This window comes from Nyctereutes procyonoides, unplaced genomic scaffold (genome assembly GCF_905146905.1).
Source record: "Nyctereutes procyonoides isolate TBG_1078 unplaced genomic scaffold, NYPRO_anot_genome, whole genome shotgun sequence".
NCBI lineage: Eukaryota > Metazoa > Chordata > Mammalia > Carnivora > Canidae > Nyctereutes > Nyctereutes procyonoides.
The window spans coordinates 11,153,067-11,175,137 of NW_026575021.1; the positions used below are offsets into that span (position 1 = coordinate 11,153,067).

The window sequence follows — 22,071 nt, forward strand, 5'->3', positions numbered from 1 at the left end:
TCCATGGGGGTAACATGTTCCCCCAAAGGCATCGATTGTGCCTGTAACACATCATTACAGCAAATGAGAGTTAAATAGTTGTGTCAAGGGCTTGTGGCTTAAAATTTTCCTCCCCAGATTCATTATCACAGTTTCCTTTTCAGGAAGAATAGCCCGAGATCCTTGATCAGTATCAAGAAACAAAACAAAACAAAACAAAACAACCCAGTAGCATGGTGAAACTGCATTGCAAACACAGTCCGGATCCAATTCAAGGATAAAAGTGACCTTCTAAGAGCCAAATTCTCAGATAAAAGTTAAAAAAAAAAATCCCTGTGTAATTTACTCTACTCTCTGGTTCTGAAAGAAAATTGGCACTGTGTATATTCTTTTGCCTGAATCATTCAATTTGCTGACTGTCTTAGGTTTTTGGTCTTTGTACAATTCTGTGTTGAAAGTACAAAAACCATCAGTGGGAATCTGTTTGCTGTTACTTGTTCCTTTGGAGAATATGCCTTTTCACTTACTTACAAGTAAGTTGAAATGAATATGATAATGAATTTTGCAAGCCAAAAGCTTTGCATCAGTTTAAATTTGATGCAAACCACTCTTTGTCTTTTATTGTTAAAATATTTATTCTTCTGTTTTGCTCCTCTGCACCATTAACCTAATATTTGCATGTGGTGTTTGAATGGATAAAACTTATAGTACTTGTTTATGTTAATTGGCGTAAACCTCAGAATGAGTTTAAAACTCATTCTGAGGTTTACGTGCCCTTCCAAGCTTTATGAGACATCTCAATTTTTGAGAGTTTAGGATATTCTGGGAAGCACCAGTTATTCATCAACAGCTATTTATTGGGTACCAAACTCTGGGGTTTGGCTGTGTAGACTATAATGGTGGATCAGATAGAAATCTTGCCCCTAGGTAGCCACTGTCTAGTAACTGCCTTGAGACACGAACATATTGTTTACAATCTGAGAAATTCTATAAAAGATGGTCAGAAACAGAGGAAAACATGATCTATTTCAATTCTTCTTATTTCTTTAAAAGTTAAGGTTGCTAATTCGCACCACATTTATGCTATAATAAATATACATTTTCCCACACAATTAAGTTTTATTCACAATTATAAAGGTAAATTTTAGTTCTAAGGTTTGACCTGGATTTTTCATTTTTAATGAGATTATGCTGTATCATTATTGAATTTAAAAATTTATAATATAATTGCCTTAAATAATTTGAACATAGCCCATCGTTTTCAATTTTATGGGAAGGCCAGCCTTGCTTTTATAGGTACTACTGAGAATTTTATCTCTTCAGGAAGTGGGAGGTCTAGAATTATACAATTCCCTCCTTGAAATTTCTTTCCAATCTTTCAATGTTTATTAAGCAATCAACTCACTGGGTTTGTTTCTGCTTTGATTATATGTTTAGAAATGTGTGCTGGCCAAAGGATATGATTTTAAGAAGCTTATTTATGATAACATGATGGCTATTAAGCCGCCGTGTGTTACCATATTATGTATCCTTTAAAGTCAACAGAAAATTTTAAGAATAAATAACATGAGAGGGTTGCCATGGGTAAGAAATGAATTAAGTCTTTGCTTGTTTTAGGGTTTGGGGATTGGCCAAGTGGCCATGTTATGGCCAATCATGAGAGGCATGAAGCAAGTAATAATGTGTGGGGACACATCACACGCTGTCAGTGTTCAGGTGGGGAACCTGTCACCCTTTCCTTATTTCCTGTTTCTCCCTCTGGGAATGGCAATGTCTATCCTCTGCCTGTCCCACCTTTGTATTTTGGAAGCACATAACTTGTCCTCTTTCACAGTTTCATAGCTGGAGAGGAATTTTGCCTCAGGATGGATTGTGGTGCGAGTCTCACTCACATCTGATTTAGATAATATTTAGATAAGACTTTGGACTTGAGACTGAGCTGAGGCTGGAATGCCTTGAGACTTTTGGGGCTTTGGGGATAGAATAAATATATTTTGCATGTAAGGATGTGATTTGGGGGGCCCAAGGGTGGAATGCTATGGACTGAATGTTTGCATCCCTCTAAATTCATATGCTGAAGTTCTGACACCCAGTGTGATGGTATTTGGAGACGGGGATTTTGGGAAGTAATTAGAGCTAGAGGACCTTATTATGGAAATGCAAGGCTGGCTTAATATTAGGCACTTTTTTCATATGTCTTCTTGTTTAATTAATAAAGTAGATTTCTTTTATTGATCATCTCAATCGTTGAAGCAAAAGCATTTGTTAAAATTTGTCACGAAACAGGGAAGGAAATTCTTTTAATCTAATAAGGAGCATCCCTCAAAAACCTGGATGCTTTGGCATTTTTTGTAATTTCAAAAGGATGGAAATATTCTAAATGTCTATTAGGGAGCTGTTATGGGAAGCCTGGGTGGCTCAGCAGTTTAGCGCCACCTTCAGCCCAGGGCGTGATTCTGGAGTTTCAGGATCAAGTCCCACGTCAGGCTCCTGGCATGGAGCCTGCTTCTCCCTCTGCCTATCTCTCTTTCTCTCTCTCTCTCTCTCTCTCATGAATAAATAAATAAATAATCTTTTTTGTTGTTGTTGTTAAAAAGGAGGGAGCTGTTAACAAAAATATTGCATAGCCTAGGAATAGTGTAAGATACATCAGGGAAGATAATAAGATAGAAGTCTACACACTGATGTATGTAGTGATCTCTAGACTAAGTAGTGAATCGAGAAGTCAACATGCAAGACAATGTATAAAATATGCCACCTTTTGTGTGATAAATTGGAAAAGAGAAATATATTTACTTAAAAAATAAACATAGCGATATACCAAAAAGTAATTTAAAATTTTTTTTTTAATTGAAGAGGGAAAGGAAGGAAGTGACAGGGATGCAGATAAGACATGTTTAAGTGTACCTTTCATGTGGTTTCAATTTAGAATCAGGTAAATGACTCACTTAATAAACAGTTCCACCAGAGGAAAAAATTCATCAAAACTGAAAACAAGGCAATAAATTATCTTAACTGTAGATGAAGTTAGTGATTCGACCGTCCAAAATGAAAGAATTATCTCCACTGAACTTGGAATATTTTGATGGTACATCCCTAGTGGAGGTACTCTAAGCACCAAAAGAATTGCCAAGAAAGTTGAACGTCAACAAGTTCAAGTCTTTTTGTCCTGTTGGCTTGATTGAGGAAAAATTGGCAAACATTTGCATGTATTTAAAGTGTAAAATGTAAAAAGAAAAAATAAAAACAAATAAAGTGTAAAATGTGATGATTTGACGTACATTTTGATATGATTGCCGAGATCAAGGTCATTAACACATCCATCACTTCATGTAGTTAACTCTGTGGTGTGTGTGTGTGTGTGTGTGTGTGTGTGTGTGTGTGTGTGTGCGTGCGGTGAGAACACTTTTACTCTCAGCAGATTTCGAGTCTGTCATAAAGTATTGTTAACTATAGTCCTATAGTCACCCTGCTATCCATTAGGTCCTCAGAACTTATTCGTCTTGTAACTGAAAATTTGTACCCTCTGGTTGACAACTCCCTATTTCCCCTTAGCACCTAGCAACCACGACTCTATTCTCTGTTTCTGTGAAATCCTTTTTTTTTTTTTTTTAAATATTCCACATATAAAGGATACCACACAGTATTTGTCTTTCTCTGGGTTTATCCATGTTGTTGCTTTTGGCAGGATTTCTTTTTATGACCAAGTAAGATACCATTACAAGTTCTTTATCACTTATCCATCAATGGGCATTTATATTGTTTCATGTCTTGGCTGCAGTGAACATGGGGTGCATATATCCTTTCAAATTAGTGTTTTCATTTTTTTCAGATAAAAAAGAAATACCACTCTCCCAGAAATGGAATGACTGGGTCGTATGGTATTTCTATTTTCAATTTTTCGTGGAATCTCCACACTGTTTTCCATAGTGACCACACTGATTTCCATTCCCATCAACACCTTTATAAAAGGGTTCTTCTTTCTCTACATCCTCATGGACATTTGTTATCATTTGGCTTTTTGATAACAGCTGTCCTAACTAGTTAGTGTGAGATGATATTTTATTGTGATTTTTATTTGCATTTCTTGATGATTAGCCATGTGAAGCATCTTTTCATCTATTTGTTGGTGATTTGTATGTCTTTTTGTTGGAAAACTGTCTACTTAGGTCCGTTGCCCATATTAAAAATAGGGTTATTTGATTTTTTGCTACAAAGTTGTGCGAGTTCCTCGCATATTTTGAATATTAACCCCTTGTCAGACACATAATTTGCAAATATTTTTTCCCATTTCATAGTTTGCATTTTCAAGCTTTTTAGTTTGATATAATCCCACTTGTTTATTTAGCTTTTGTTGACTGTATTTCGGTATCTTATTTTTTAAAAAAATGATTGCCAAGGAAGATTGGCAGATTTTCCCCTGTTTTCGTTTAGAAATTTTATGGGTTTAGGTGTTATATTTAAATCTTTAATTCATTTCAGATTTTCATTAGCCCGTCTTATTATACTGAGGCTGTTATTTTGAAACCATTGTTTGCAAATACGGGGGAAAGCAAATAAGTATTTATATTCATGTTTTTGGGAACCAACATTTTCAACAAAAGAGGAAAGAGGTACAGTTAGAAAAACAAAGAAAACGCTATAATCTTAATTTTGAATTGAAATGATCACTGGAAACACAGTATCTTTTCCTCCTTCAAAAACACAGACTAGTTGTCTGTTCACCAAAAGCCTGAAAGAAGTGATCAGTCAGGGACAATGAACACATCTGGTGCCTAGTTCCTGCCAGTTCTTGAAGAATTATTCTAGAAAGCTTATTAACTTAAGCTGTCTATGTGTTGATGTCCATCATTCTGAGGTCATAATGAAATATGGTTTCCCCTTTCAAATGCAGACTCATTTATTCCTTCATTTCAGAAAAAATTTTCTCTGTAACCCTTACAGGGCTTTTTTCTTCCACTTCTGAGTGCTTGTTTTCAGAAGGACATTTTTTGTTGACTTGCTATTTTCCTTCTTTACTGTGCCTGTAGCGATTATCCTAAGTCTCTTCAATTTTTATTTATTATTTGTAAATGTTTTTAGGGTTAAATTACTATTTTTAGTGTTACAGTCTTGATTTTCTTTTATTACAATTTTTGTCTATTGTCTTTGAGCTTTTTTTTGAGGGGGCCAACATGTATATTTTAGGTATGTATTTATTTAAATTTTTATTTTACTTCCAGTTAGTTAATGTACAGTGTTATAGTAGTTTCAGGTGTACAAGATAGTAATTCAACAACTCCATATATCATCCTGTGTTCATCGTGAAAAGTGCCGTCCTTAAAATCCCCATCACCTATTTTGACCCATCCTCCCCCCTCTCCTCTGGGAACCGTCAGTTTGTTGTCTATAATTAAGAATGTATTTCTTGGAGCATCTGGGTGGTCCAGGCAGTTCAGCATCTGTCTTCAGCTCAGGTCATGATCCCAGGGTCCTGGGATCGAGCCTCACATTGGGCTCTGGTTAGCAGGAAGCCTGCTTCTCCCTCTCCTTCTGCACCCACCCCTGCTCATACTCTCTCTCTCTCTCTCTTGCTCTCCTCTCTGTCTCTCAAATACAAAAATAAAATCCGTTAAAGAATCTATTTCTTGGTTTTTCTCTCTTTTTCACCTTTGCTCCTTTGTTTTGTTTATTAAATTCCACATATAAGTGAAATCATATGATATTTGTCTTTCTCTGACTGACTTATTTTGGTTAGCATTATCCTCTCCAGCTCCACCATGCCCTTGCAAATGGCAAAGTTTCATTATTTTTTATGGTTGAATAATATTCCATTGTGTGTCTGTGTGTGTCTGTGTGTGTGTGTATACCCCACCCTCTTTATCCATTCATCAGTTGATGGACACTTGGGCTGGTTCCATAACTTGGCTTCTGTAAATAATGCTGCTATATAAACAAAGCGGCGCATGTGTTCTTTTGAAATAGCATTTTCATATGCTTTGGGTAAATACTCAGTAGTAGTATTGCTGGACTGTGGGGTAGTTCTATTTTTAACTTTTTGAGGAATCTCTACTGTTTTCCAGAGTGGCTGTGCCAGTTTGCATTCCCACCAACAGTGCAAGAAGGTTCCTTTTTCTCCACATCTTTGCCAACATTTGTTGTTTCTTGTGTTGTTGATCTTACCCATTGTGACAGGCGTGAGGTGGTATCTCATTGTGGTTTTAGTTTGTATTTCCCTGCTGGTAAGTGATGACAAACATCTTTTCCTGCATCTGTTGGCCGTCTGTATGTCTTCCTTGGAGAATTGTGAAAATGTTCGAGATATGTTAGTGAGTGAATAAGTGAGCTACTAAATAATATGTACATTGCATATATACAAAACATTGTAATACACTGGAGTGTTATATATGCTCATATTATGCTGAGTAATGTATAACATATATTTTGAAAGAAAAAAGACTACAAAATGATGTCAAACTAATCATGCGTCAAATATTGTGCTATATACCTTACATGAAAGTTCTATTAAGTAAATACTATTAATATTTATCTACTAATTATATTTATCAAATAATATTTATTTTAAAATAAATTTCTACTTATGCTTACCTCATTAGTTACATAGGTACTTTTGCACACCCTATAATATAGTAAAGATTTAATTAAGATTTACATAGGATATGGGATGCCTGGGTGGCTCAGCAGTTGAGTGGTCCAGGGTGTGACCCTGGGATCTGGGATGGAGTCCCACATCAGGCTCCCTGCAGGGAGCCTGCTTCTCCCTCGGCCTGTGTCTCTGCCTCTCTCTCTCTCTGTGTGTGTGTGTCTCTCATGAATAAATAAATAAAATCATTAAAAAAAGATTTACATAGGATATGGAAATAAAGGCAACAAATATATAGTTTGAAATTCTGAAATCGAAATAATTCAGTAATATGATTTAACTTAAAATATATCATTTTCTTTTTAATTACTTTCTGTATCCAAGGCATAGTTTCATTTTTTTTTCAAACTTCAAAATATGGGGGATACTTCTATTTTTCTCTGTTTTTGAGTAAGCAAAACAATAAGCTCTAGGTTTCTGGTTTCTATAATATTTAATTCATCACTATTAAAATTCATATTCCAACATTTTCCAATTATAGCAAAAATTACAATGTCCCTAGAAATAGAATTGAACTGACATTCCCCTCTTGGATTTTTTCTGTTGGATATTCCATGGCTTTCACTGCACCATTCAGATCTCTACCTCTCTAGGTTTGCATTATATCTGCCACATTTGAATCTGGGCCGCTGTCACTAATTTTGACTCTGCTTCTTTGCTATTTCAACTATACATTAATTTACATGTTTAAGCTTCCTGTGTTTCTCTATTTTGGCTTTATTATCACAGAGCCCTCTATTCCTCTATACCAGTTACTTCCATTTTCACCCTGACATAAAGAAGCAAAGAAAAGAGAGATTTCAGAATTTTCATTTTTTCCAAGGCCAGGTTTTACAGAGTCCTGTTTTTTGTCATCTGACCAGTGGATTGACATTATCTACTGGAGTTGGTAATGAGTAGGAGAAAAGTATTCTAAAATCTCCTGCTAATATCTTCTTGATAAAGAAGAAACACTTCTCTTAATGTTCAACAATTGTCTTCAGTTATAGCTTGATCAAATTTGTCTAATCTATCCAGAGTAGAGATATGGTGTAGCCTTTATTATTTTCTTGAGAAACTCCCTATGTATCAAGGACTCAAAATGACTGACTTATCATGGGCCAACCTTACTACGTGTGCTATAATTTAAAAGCAGGTATAAAGCAGCAAACATTTCAGCACAATAGTTGGAAAACTAGAATTAGACCATGTTTTTCTCTCTTAGGCTAAACTTGGGAGAAAAGTGGCTACTTAAAAGGGCAGAGCATGGGCTCTTTACCAGTCCTGTGTGGGCAGTTTCCCTGGAGAGAAGTGTGGCTCTCCAAATTGGAGCTGAAATCAGTTTGTAGATACATCTGGTTTCCCAAAAAGAGACACTACTTTTATATAATATTTGAATAGCTGGCCAAAGCCAAGGATGCTTGTGTGTTGGGTATCTCAGCCCTGGACACCTTAAAATGTTGTGAAAAGACAGAAATTCTCTGAATTGGAGGCCCCTACAGCTCTTACACTGATCACCTTTAGTTCTTACCTAACGTAACAGACAAATTCTGGAACTGCCACGCAAGAATCCCTACATGGAGATTTATAAAGTTTTCTGGAGGGAGGATTTCTTCTCTGATCATTTACTGGCTTCATAATCGTGCCGACCTGTGCATTACACAGAGTTCTAAGCAGAGGACTCCACGTATTATCTAATGCTCTACTGTCATTTTGTTGACATTATTAATGATAATATAAATAAATATAAATATTAAGAATAATATAAATAAAAAGTAACATAAATTTGGTTTTTGAACAGGGGCCTTAATTTTGCAATTTACTGGGACACCCCAAATTATGTAGTCCGTTCTGTTCTTGGGCTTTCCTGTGATTGGACCAACTTCAGTCTCTTATTTGCCCTCACTTACAATGCTATTGCCTGTAAAATATTTCTTTGTAATTCAGAGAGTAAGTAGGTAAATATCAGCTTAACTTGAGACTGACTTGTTACCGATTTTTTTAAAGATTTTATTTATTTATTTATTTTTTTTTTGACAGAGGGAGAGAGAACATGAGTAGGCGAAGGGACAGAGGGAAGGAAGTGGGGAAGCAGACTGAGCAGGGAGCCCAAGTGGGGCCGGGTCCCAGGAGCCTGGGATCATGACCCGAACAGGAGGCAGATGCTTAACTGACACCCAACTTAACCAGCAAAAAGTTTTATAGTTTATCATATGTGCTAATGATAAGCATTGTAAAAGCATCACTTAATCCTTACAATAACCCCCAATACAGTAATTCACAGATGAAAAAACATACAGAGAAGTTCAGTAACTTGTGAAAGGCCACATAAGTACAGAATGATAAAGGCTGGATTTGAATCAGACTGTGCAACCACCGTACTATGTGTAGGAAAAGTGTTTTACAGATGTGAGAGTACATATAAATTTGAATTATTATTATTCAACCATTCATAATTCTCAACAGATAATTACGTGGGACAAGATGTAGTTCTTTAAAGATCAATGAAAAATGCCTGACAGATGAAGATGTGACAGCTGCAATGTTACATCTTACTTTCTTCTATGGAATATGAATAATTAATTTATAATAAAATTTGGACCCCTCAATGCATTAAGAGGGTGGTCACAGTAGATATTTGTGATGAATAAATGAATGACAACAGGTTGTGTGCCCTCAGCTACCATTCAAACATCTTAGAACCAAGTAGTATGAATGCGTGAGTGTGAACGATAAGAGAGAATGACCTAGTAATAGGTATATGTAGGATATCAAAGCTTGGAGATTGGCAAGGACTTTGCCAAGAGATTTGAGGTTGTATTAAAAATGTTAAGTGTGGAATATATGTAATTATATAGAAAATATATAAACCCCCATCTTCATGAGTTTTCTGGCAGAAGGAGCTAGCTCTTACTTAACTTAGATAATTCATACAGTGTTGTATGTATTTACTTATTTTTGTTTGTGCATAGATTGGCAAGGCCTTGGGTTGTCTGTGTCCTTAACTATGTCTGTAAAGACTTTTTTTTTTTTTTTTTTTTTTTACAAATGCCACAGTTGACTCATGTGTTTTACTTTGTCTCATTGATCTTCTCTTATGGGAAATAAAATAGTTATTACATTTGCGTTCGAAGATGTTTATAGTTACGTAAGAGGCCCAGATCCTCACCCAGAGAGGCCCTGTCTTTAACTTCGTGTTCCTTCTTATCTTACCGGAACCCTCTCACAGATCTTCCTAAGTACATGAAGTGCTTTCAAATTAGTTTGCCCCAGACATCATTTGGACAAAATGTGACTTTTCCTGGAGGTTATCTAGAAGAGAGAATGGCTTTCATTATTCCATTCTGCTGATGTGGCCCGGACCTGGGTTGACTTTGTGGCATAACCAGGAATAGACACAGAGCATTCCCAATCCAAACGGACTCACAGTAAGGACAGATAAACTAACTTTGAGAGCAGATTCCCTGTTTTCTTTTAGAAGGTTTAATTTTTCTGTCAATCTTGGGGAAGCAGCTCTATTGCTACATCCAAGCAGATTCATCAAAATATTCTATAATGAATGAAGTAAATTTACAGTGTTTAAAATGGAATAGTACCGTTGGCAGAATCATACACAAGAGAAGAATAGGTTACAGGATCAGAAAGACCCAGTTTCAATTTCAACTCTACAGCCTAACGCTGTGTAACCTTGGCTACTTTCTCACCCTCATTGAATCTGTCTCATCAGCTGTAAAATGGGAATAAAAAGGCTTTCTCGGGACTCCTGGGTGGCTCAGTGGTTGAGCATCTGCCTTTGACCCAAGGCATGACCTTGGGGTCCTGGGATCGAGTCCCACATCGGGCTCCCCGCAGGGAGCCTGCTTCTCCCTCTGCCTGTGTCTCTGCTTCTCTCTCTCTCTCTGTGTCTCTCATGAATAAATACGTAAAATCTTAAAAAAAAAAAAAAGGGCTTTCTCACAGGATCATAAGAAGTTTAAGTCAAGTGGTGTAGATAAAGTACCTAGCTAACAGCCAGCCTCAAAGGTACTCCACGATCCTTTATCCATTTTTTTATCTTTGTTTTATATAATGTAAAACAATAAGTGGAAATGAAATTGAAAATATATTTTATATTAAGAGACAACTTGAATAGAAACAAATAATTATTTGGGCTTTTATTGTAAATTTATCTCGCCCTATATTCTTTGAATTATATATTATATAATTATATATATTATATATATTCATATATAAAAATATATGAATTATATATTTTTCTTGCTGAAGGTACCTGTTGACACGATAGTTGAATGTCAGCAGTATGGTGATTTCTGCTGTTTTCTCCGCTCTGGTGAGGTCTCAGGCTAAAAGCGATCGAGCATGCTTCAGGATAACTCAGGGTATACCTTTTAGAGGAAAGGGAGGACAGCCCTTTCTTACTTTCAGCTAACAGCTGCACTGTTAGTCCAGAGGGGAGTCCCAAGATAGGAATCAGTCCGGTGGAAGAAATAGGATGGGATGACTCTCTAGGTCCTGGTAAGTTCTAAGGAACAGATAATTAGCAACAATAGTTGCAAAAAAAAAAAAAAAAAACAAAAACAAAAAAAACAAAACAAAACAAAAAACCAATAGTTGCAATAATAGCCATCAACCTTAGTGCCTCTGGGTCTCAGCTACCCCGGATTGTTCACACCTTGCTCAGTAAGGAACCTTTAGTGGGAAGATGTGTTCCATATAATCTCCCCATTCACGCAGCAAATAACTATTAAATGTCTACTATTTGGTATCCTATAAATTTCCAGGCATGTGGACGCAATAGTGGGAATAAACAAAGAAGCAAACAGACAGGCAGACAAGATTGTATGAGGTGGTCCTAATACCATAATGAAAATAAAACCAGATGGTGTCATTAAGGGACATAGGAGCACTTTGGACAATATACTTGTGGGAACTTTTACAGTCCCCTGAGAAGGAAATCTCTTTTTTTTCTTTTGTGCGGCTTACGTATAAGTTACCCAGTATCTTGTGTTTTTTCACATGATGTCTCATTTTTCAGTAGTTTCTTTGGCTTAGGTGGGGGTGAATCAGCCTTTTGGTCATCTCATCACTTCAAGTATAGCTTATCTTCAGGTTTATACATTTAATGTCTATACCCTGTAAGGCTGTGAGCCTTACAGAAAATAATGTAATATAAGACAAATGGCAACATGTGGTCAGTACCCATGGGTGTGTTATCTGTGGATAGAAATTCAGACCTTGTGACATATCATCACATACTTTTTAGTCTTTTCCTTTCACAAGCCATTGGGATTCTCCTCTTTAAGATCTGTTTTTAACATAGTAACCCCTTTTGTGTTAGCCTAGGGTGGCTCAAAATCAGAGTTATTCAGGAGATATGGGTTTGAAGATCTGGATTTTCCATAGAATGGCTCCGCAGAGCTGGGCAGATGTCTTAGACTTGCTACAGTTGAATTTCCTCATATGTAATATAGATGCAGTATCGCTTTACCAGGTTGTGAAAATGAGGTGATAGTGAACGAGAGCCTTTGAGTACCCGTTTTGGTGCCTGGCACAGGCTGGTTTTCAAGAAATGTTTTCCTGAGATTGAATTTTCCAAGGCGAATTCATATTTCTGATGGAGTAAAAGTCTTACTCTCATTCCTTTTAAGTCAGCATCTCTGCTTGTAGGGCAATATAGACAATCGGACCATTTTGAGGTTTGCTGTGTGTGTGATCTCCCTGCCTCTGCTGCCATCCCGTGCTGGAATGTGTTTTAACCTCCACTAAATGACTTGACTGTCCTATTCATGAAACTCGCCCAGAGCCCCCGACCCTAGGGCGCACGTGGGGCCAAATTCACATGTACACGTGTCTCTTTGTGTTCCGTCTGAATGTTTTCACTTGGATTTTCTTCTTCTGTAACTCCTTTCTCTCTCATTTTTGTATGTTGAGTTTGATGAGGCCCAAACAGGTGTGGTGCCCTGAAATTGTTGGCTGTGTCTATCCTAGGGCCTAGAGTGCAGAGAAATCCCACACGTCGTTGGTTGCCTTTGAGAGTGGAAATGATGTTTTGGTGCCTCCCCACTGAGCTCAGCACACATTGGGGCAGATTATAAAACCAATGCAAAGTGTGGCTCTTCATGAAGTGTGAGCCTGAGCTCATGGCTACAATCTGGCCATTTGGGGAAAAAGACTTCCTACAGGGTCTGGGCAGTTTCCAGAGAGGTTTGAAAGAGAAGTGGGATTAGGAAGTGCTCTTAGTAGGATCAGAAACAAAGTCTCTGCGGTGACCAGTGACCGAAGTGAAGGAAGGAAGTAGAAAGAGAGGTTGGGAATCCCTCTGTAATAGGGTGTGTTATTCTGTATTACAGATCAAAGGGTTAGCTCAGCCATTTCATCAGAGGTGCAGCCTTATTTCTTAACATTATTTTTATTAAAATGAAATTAGCCCTAGGTTTGGAGAGGTTTTTCTCTTTATTTCTTTGGGAATTAGATAGTTATCAGAAGACATGTTTCCTTTCTTACTGAGCTCCTTCCTCTTCTTGCTTACCTCCCCCCTCTAGGGCAAAACTAGAATGAATATTTCCACTGCGTTTCCAAACCCCGAAGAATCTGCTTTTAACTAGTAGCTTACTTAAATACTAACCAAAATTTAATTATCTCCTTCTTAAAGCAAAAGTAATAAATCTTTATACAAGCCAATAAGACAATACAGAATTTAAAAAGTGGAATAATCTCCTAAAATCCCATTACCTGCACGCATATTAATATTTTGATTTATGTGACGCCAACCATGCAAATTCATGGAACGAAAGAGAGAGAGAGGCTGTGGAGGTGGTAGTGCTTGGGGAAAGAGCCAACTATGAAACAAAATAAAACTGGAGTCTCTGAGCTGACCCTGGGTTATCGGCATGGACAGGATCGGAAACCCTTATATTGTGGTGTATTTTTGAAAACAGGACCATAGTAGGCCAATTGTTTTGTGACTTGCCTTTTTTATTTACCATAAGCACCATTCTGCGTACCTGGATCATCTTCTACAGCGTCTTTCATGTGGGTAAATATCCCATTGTTTGAATTTCAAAGTCTTTTAAACCAATTCCCATTGATGAATGTTTAGGTGATTAGTGTCTTTTAAACGTTTTAAACTGTGCAGAGATGAAGATCCATATTCACAACCATGATTATTTCCTTAGGGTAAATATTTAGAAATATTAGTGTCAAAAGGTATGTATTTAAGGCTACATATATATATAAATTTATATAAAATATACAAATTTAAGGCTACATATATATAAATTTATATAAAAATATATTTTTATATTTATAAATATATATTTAAATAAATATATATATTACAACTTTGCCCTGCCTAGCTGTGATCTAGAATGGTGCTTGCCGACGTATATGCCCATCAACTACGTGTGGGGAGTGTATTTTTCTATACATTTGCCCAGGACACAGATGCGATTCCTTTGTGACCATGAGTAGCTTGATTTCATTATCATGTGCACAAATGCCCACACGCTTATTTGTACTTGTATGTGTGTGTGTGGTCATGTATCTGGAATCGTTCTTACAGGATGTGCTTTATCTTTTGAACATGTCAGTCTGTCATGTGGGGTGGGTTTTTCAATGCATCATCCCGGCGTGTCCGCTCCTAAATCCGACTGTCTTGACGTCGCAGGTGCCTGTCTGAACATCACCCACAGCCAGTGCCAGCTGCTGCCCTACCACGCCACCCCAACGCCTCTCTTCTCAATTGCCAACAACATGGACATGGAGAAGTTCCTCAAGTTCTTCCTGTACCTACATCGCCTCAGTTGCTACCAGCATATCATGCTTTTCGGCTGCAGCCTGGCGTTCCCCGAGTGCGTGGGCAACGGTGACAGGTATTTTGGAGTCAGGGTCCCTCAGTGATGAGTCAGGTGGTGCACAGGTGTGAGAGCCATGAAGCCATCCCAAGCTCCCACGGGTTATTTTTGTTAAAGGAGAAAACATCCCATAGCAGTCGTAGCCAGGTGTCATTCTTTCAAACTATATGTTTTTTGTTTTTTGCTTTTTTTTGTCAATCCTGGGATAGTTTTATTTCTGGAAGAAAGTGTTCAGGATGTGAGGCGGAGGCCACAGCTGGGAGCCCGAGCAGCTGCTTGAGTGAGGGTCTGGGCGAGGGCAGCAAGCTCCAGGAGCTTAGTGAGAAGACTTATCGAGGTGTAGACAGGTTAAGGGAACAAATCAATGATCCCACGAGAGGAGATGCAGTTCTAGTCCCCAAGACGTGGAGGGGCAGGGGGCCGACAGCCCTTGGAGAGGGTAGCGGCTCTGGGCAAAGGGTCCTCCAGCCACCAGGTGCTGCGACCTGAGGCAGGGGAGCACAGCCGCCACCGGCCCACCCTCCGGCCTAGGACAGGGAGAAACGAACCCCCTGAACTGGCTCTCCTCCTGCCCCCCACCTGCCAGGGCCCCCCCACCTGAACTCCCAGCCGTTGGGCAAGGGTGTGTTATTGATGTCAGCACAAGAGATGAGATCCCTGATCTCATCTAAATATCTCTGGGTCCAAAGTCCCAAACCTCATCCTCCAAATCAGGTATAGGTGAGATGCTGGGTGGTTCTCATGGTCAACACTGGAACCTAGAGCAGGGATGGGGGTGAAGGGTAGACGCAGAGGAAGAACGGAGACTGTTGGGCAGGGTATCAAATAAGGTTAGAAAGAATGTTTGGGTGGAGGAAAGAACATGCGAGTGAGTGTGCTTGTAAACTCATTTCTTTCTTTCTTTCTTTTTTTTTGAGATTAAATTGGCATATATCATTATCTGGGTTTTAGGTGTACCACATAGTGATTCAATATTTGTATATATTGCCAAACCATCACCACAATAAGTCTGTTTAACATCCATCAGCACACAGTTATAAATTTGCTGTTTCTTATTTGCTGTTTCGTTTGTGAGAACTTTTTTTGTTGTTGTTTAAAGATTTTATTTATTTATTTATGAGAGAGAGAGAGAGACAGAGGCACAGGCAGAGGGAGAAGCAGGCTCCATGCCGGAAGCCCGATGTGGGACTCAATCCCGGGACCCCAAGATCATGCCCTGGGCCAAAGGCAGGCACTAAGCCGCTGAGCCACCCAGGGGTCCCCTTATAGTGAGAACTTTTAAAATCAACTCTCTTAGCAACTTTTGAATATGCAATACAATATTATTAACTCTAGTCACGATGCTTTATATTACATCTCCATGAATTATTGAGTCTATAACTGGAATTTTGTACTTTATGACCACCCTCGCCTTATTGAAACGACACAATTTCATTATTTCATTATTATATTGAAATAATAATTTCCAATAAGAGTAAATCGATGAAAGTATACGTTATGGAGTATTTTAAATTTACTAAGCATCCATTTAAAACATTTTCTTCAAAGCAAGTGTTAAATACATAATCACATAAAGCATCACTTATTTTCTGAATTAAAATGTTAGAGAGTTTTCAGAATAACAATGTCAGAATGAAATTCATTTTCAAGTGCAATTAGGATCCATGTTATTTGTACTAATTTAAGTAGTGTGTAAAGTATGTTTTGAACAGGACGAAGCATTTATCATTTAAATGGGGGCCGGTCTGCATTGCCACAGAATAAAACGTGGGTAGAATAGAAACTGTAGATTCTTGATTGTAGAAGTAAAGAACTATATGCAGATAGTGCTTGCAGGAAAATATTTTACTAGAAAGAATCATATGTGGAGCATGTTTTCATGGTAACAAGAGAGAAACAGTGGCAGTATAACATGGTGGTTGCAATATTTTTCTAGAGCTGCTGTAACAAATTACTACAAGCTGGGTGGCTTAGTTCTCTCACAGTTCTAGAAACTGGAAGTCTAAAATCTGACAGGGCCCTGCTCTCTCTGGGGGTTTCGAGGGGGGAGAAATCATTCTGTTCCTATACCAGCTTCTGCTGGTTTCAGTCTTTCCCTAACCTGTGGCCACAGCACTCCAGACTCTCCCCCCATCTTCACGTAGCCTTCTCTGTGCATCTCTCTCCTCTTGTGAGGACACTTGTCATCGGTCCAGGTAGCTCAAGATGATCCCATCATCCTAAGGTTCTTAATTTAACTATGCTCACAAAGAAGACCTTTTTTCCCAAATAAGGTAATATTAACAGATTCCAGAAGTTAGAACATGGACACATCATTTTGGGCTCCCCCCCACCCCCATTCAACACACGGTAGTGGCCAGGAAGGCAGGCTAAGGAGCCACATGTCTCAGCCTTCTCATCTGTAAAATGGAGATAATAGTCAAACCTCCTTTGCAAAAAAGTTTTTCTTCTTAAATAGAATTTGTTTTTCTCTTGACCTGGTTCATCCTAAAAAATGCTCTCATGGGAGTGTTTTTCATTTTTTGTTATGGTGCTTATAATTTATAGTCACCTTTCAGGTATATTTTGGGGACTTATTTTTTTATTATTACATGTATTATTATCTTTAATTTTATAATTATGCTTTCAAACCAGGGCTTCCTGCTATCAGTGTGTGCGTGAAAACTGCAAACTAAATTTAATAAGCAAATAAGTTAGTAAAGGTAAAATGTAGAAAATAGTTCAAATATAGTTTTCTTATATTTCACTATTTTGGATCATCCACTATACTAATTTTCTCTAACTATTCAAATAATGGAGGATTGCCTATATTCCATCCCAGATAAGAAAGCTATTTAGTAATATTTGAAATTTAGGAAAAAAATAAAATAAAATTTAGTTTAAAAAGATCTAGTGGGATGTGTAAATTGTATGGTTTTTAACCTTTCCCCTTTGAGGCCTCATATGCTCATTAACTACATTATAGAACAATGAGCTTTAAGTTTCTATTTAGGCTAGGCTTGCTGTTAATAAATATGTGTAACACGAGCTAATTGAAGTGGTATATAATTTATATGGATTCAACGAAATTTATCTCAGACTATAGAGATTTCACTGATAAACAATTTGGATAGCCATAAACATATACAGGTTAAAAGGAGTAGCTTAAAAATATGAGCAAGAACTAGAGAGAAATCCACAATTCCTGGGCCAGGAGAATCAGTTGTTTCTGGATGGCTTTTTTTATAAATACAATGAAGATCTCTGTTTGGAAGCAGAAACAGGCATTGCATACACATGCTTTTGATGTGTCGTTATCACTCACACCCACCTATAACATTATCAAAGCCGAAGGGGGGGTCAGTGTGGCTTCGAAGGTCCAATTTTGCTTCTAGAAGACACCCAGGAGATCTGCTGATGTGGGGTGACAGTCACCCCACTCACATCCTATAGTACTTCGTGCTCACGAGATGAGTCCTTAACATTAAAAACTTGACATGTTTGCTATTGATTTTTTTTCTCTCTGGACTATTGATTTGTCACTAGGTCCTTCATAGAAATTCTTAATATCTGTGGGGATGAAATAAAAATTCTTTATTTAGCCAGATTCCTTGAGATTAAAGATTCTATTTCAAACCTAAGAACTCTAGGAAAAATTTCTGTAGTGTACTTAATCCCTGTGGGATTGTGATAGAGATCAAATGAGTTTCTTCAAAGGAGCTTCTTCAACAATGCTATGCTTTTTTTTCCCAAATAAGTCTGTTCATTGGAAATCAGAAAGTTTAACCTGGCAACTACAGAGAAAGCACTTGAAAGTTTGAGGGGAGATGAGACCTGATTCAAATTGTAGCTCTGCCAAATTGCCAACTGACCCAGGAATTGCCAATGTCTCTTTCTTATAAGACCTTGGGCGTTTTAGTTAGCCTTACTGACCTGCAGTTTACTCATCACTAGAATGAGAGTGGTAATACCTCCTTCATAGGCTGTGTTTGTTTGTGTTAAACAGAATAATTTATATAAAATGCCCATGCCTGGTCTACACTATATGGCACAGAGTAACTTCTCCATGAATAGCAACTTAACTATTATTTATATAATAGTCAACAATGGTATGTGATTCTCTGGGAGGGTTAGTATAAACTTCATCACTTCTTTTAGAGATGCAAGATTTGCATTTTTTTCCCTCATTTTTCCCACCTTTTAACCCTGATGAGTCATGTCGAGCATCGTGTTTCATGTGTCTTCTGGCCATCTGTATGTCTCTTTGGAAAAATACCTATTCAGGTCCTCTCCCCATTCTTTAATTAGATTTTTTGTGTGTGTGTGTGTGTTGAATTGTATAAGTTCTTTATATATTTTTGGATATTAACCCCTTATGAGATGTATCACTTACAAATATCCTCTCCCATTCATTATCTCCTCCCTTTTTGTTTTATTGATAGTTTCTTTCACTGTGCAAAAGCTTTTTATTTTGTTAGAGTCTCAATAGTTTAGTTTTGCTTTTGTTTCCCTTGCCAGAGGAGACATATCAAGGAAAATGTTTCTAAGGCCAATAACAAAGAAATTACTACTTATATTTTCTTCTAGGAAATTTATGGTTTCAGGTCTCACATTTAAGTCTTTAATCCATTTTGAGTTGTTTTTTAAGATTGATTGATTGATTGATTGATTGATTTTAGAAAGAGCTAGATCAAGAGAGTGAGCCTGTAGCTTTCTTCTTTTGTGGTGTCTTTGTCTAGTTTTTGCTTCTAAAATTTTGATAATAAACCAAGATTGGGATTCTGCTATGTTGCTAACTTCCATTCTCTTTATAGTCATCTTTTAAGCTTTTGCTTTTGCTAAAATCTTGGTAGGCAAATAAAAGTTCTAGGCCCATTTTTGTTTCAGTCCCTAGGGAGAAAGAAAAAAAATGTTAAAAGAAACAAGTGGTATTAAAAATTGCCTTTTGAAAGGCACATTTTGCTCATTTCTTACAAATACCTTAGACTTCCTTTTAGGAGCAGCAGAGTTCCCTAGAAAAAAATGAGCCCATACTCCAGTTCCCATTTTTAAAGTTACCATAGAAGTTTCCTATCATTTCAAATACACAGATGACACGGTTTTCCTATTCTGACTCCCTCATATCCCTAGGGATGGCCATATTACTGAAGTGGGCTCTAGGTGAATAATCAAGATGGGCACCCAAATTATCACTGGAATGATTAAGAAATATTTGCTATACTAGAATTCTAAAGCCTCTCCCCATCATCCAATTTATACTCACAGTTTCTACTACTGAACAGCATTGTATTGCCACACTATTTCTGAATTAAGTTTTGCTGACAATGTTTTAATAAATAAGAAAGCAACATTCATCTGATTCTAATATAATTTTGGAGGGCTTACTGTGTTCTTAAATGTGTTATTTTATAAGACAGCATGGGGCCAATCTCCTATGTAAATGCAACCCTGATATCATTGTAAAAGCTAATTGGAAAATATAGCTTGCTTTAAAACAATTTATCATATAAAGTCAGCATAAGCTTATTTTATTATTTTTTTTTCTAAATGGAGAATAATTATATACCACTAACATATTTTATTCAAGATTTTATTTATGTCCCAAGAACTCTATTGTGTCACATTTGGGAATGAATAGAAACATTAGAGAATTAACGTTTTTTTCATAATTATAATTTTTAAAATGTATATAGGTCAGTAGTCGAATAAATATAAGCTTTGCTATTACCGACTAAATATTCTAAAAGCCATTTTTGAGTTTTTCCCTGAGTTTTTCAACTCACTTGGAAGCAGCAGGCTTTTTTAGCCAAACCAATGCTGACTACTTGGCTGTTAAGATGGTGAATTATATGGCTGTTTTCTGTTTCATCCTCAGTTAATCTAATCTACCCTGCTTTTTTGGCATTATACATAAAGTATTAAATGATAAGTAAAGTTCCATTTTATGAGCCAAAATGGCTCCATGTGGTATAGTCAGATCACTCGTATTACTTTTATTTTACAAAGACGTAAAGCTAGAGAATCAGGTCACCACAGCTCAGCTCTTTCTGACAACGCTCTATCTTTTTAGATAGATGTGTGCTTCTGACACACATCACTGATGGTGAACCAAGCACACACATTGTATCAAGCTCAGAGGAGTCATTTGTTTACTTTTCTCCTCAATAATTCATTGGTATTATGTGGATGTGACTAGAATTTAGATTTAATGCTTCTGATTCCGTTCATTTGAAGATCCATATGTAAGGCATCATTTCATGATGTACAAAAATCAAAACAGCTGCAAAAATAATTTAACAATTGCAAGTTTCTTTTGTGAATTGTTAATCCTCTATCCCATGGGCCCTGGTAGGATGCCAAATATTAATGAGAATCAGGATTGTGTCGGTTACAAGTTGTGTGTAATTTTATATTCCCTTTCAGGGGTGGTTGTATGGTTTTACATTATTCACACTCATCTTAATTCAAGCTGTGTTTATCCTTGATCCTTGCTGGTATTTCCTTGTTTTTCTATTTTAAGGGTGACCCCCTACTATCGGCATATAAGCAAGACACTCAATCTGTAGAGGTTTCATCTGTAGCAATTTTACTGACATTTTCCTCTTACATGAGAATTATTTCAAGATTGAACAGCACGCGTAAAATTTGTTGACCTAATGGGGAGCAAATCACATGAGCAGGACTGGCATGAGCTCTTGTGTAATCCATAGAAATTGAGAGTTAGGTAGTGATGGCTCTGCTCCCAACTTATGGACGGCTTTATTCCAAGCAGGCCACTGAATCATCCCCTGCATGTGATTTATTTATTTTTTTCGACAAATATTTACTGACTGTATATACTAGGCATATAGCCGCAAACAAAAGAGATCCTTGGCCTTATGGAACTTTAATTATGTTGAAGGAAAATAAGCAATAAGCAAATAAATGGGTAACAAATTTTAAAAAAATTTAAATAAATAAATAGTAGCATATCAGACAGTGATATGTGCAATGGAAAAAATTCCAGCAAGGAATTGGAGAGCATTGGGAAAGTGGGGGTGTGGTGGCAAGATATGCAATTTTAAGCAGAGTGTTGCTCAAGGAAACTTCGCTGAGATCTGTGAGGACATGAGAAACCAGGAGATGAGGGAGACCTGGACATCTGTTGGTGTTTCCAATTTATTTATGCCTTTAGCAAGGATTTATTGGCACCTACAATGTGCCAGGTGCATAGTCTGTTGCTGGGCATGTGGAAATGAATAAGATACAGTTCTGCCTTCAAGGAACTGAGCATAATGGGGGACCAGACGTGAAAATAATTAAATTGTTGTGCAATGTGATCAGTTAACAAAGTGTGGGGGTAACAGAAAGACGGAAGAAGAACTCTTTTCCATCTGGCATTATTAGGGAAGGCTACTCCCGGGGAGGAAGTAACAGCTGAATTGGTTTTGGAGGAGAACTAGAAGTTTGCCATGTGGGCGAGGTTGAAAGAGGAGGTGTTGCAGGTAGAGTAACTACAGGGGAACTACAACTAGTTTAATTTTACTCGGGTATAAAATGGGGAGATTTTAAGCCTATGTTAGGGAACTCTAAGAAGTAAAATTAACAACACTCACTGACTAATTGCATATGAATGGTGAGGTTGAGGGTGAGGCAAAG

The 22,071-nt window shown here is 37.3% G+C and overlaps 1 protein-coding gene across 3 annotated transcripts in view; it reads left to right on the forward strand.

Moving 5' to 3' along the window:
* The window catches only part of CORIN (corin, serine peptidase), a 219,866-nt gene that overhangs the window by 53,552 nt on the left and 144,243 nt on the right, over window positions 1-22,071 (forward strand). For all 3 annotated transcript variants that reach the window (XM_055339217.1, XM_055339225.1, XM_055339232.1), the window contains one exon: window positions 14,268-14,472. In XM_055339217.1, the coding sequence (XP_055195192.1) occupies window positions 14,268-14,472 (205 nt within the window). The remainder of the gene's footprint in view (window positions 1-14,267; window positions 14,473-22,071) is intronic.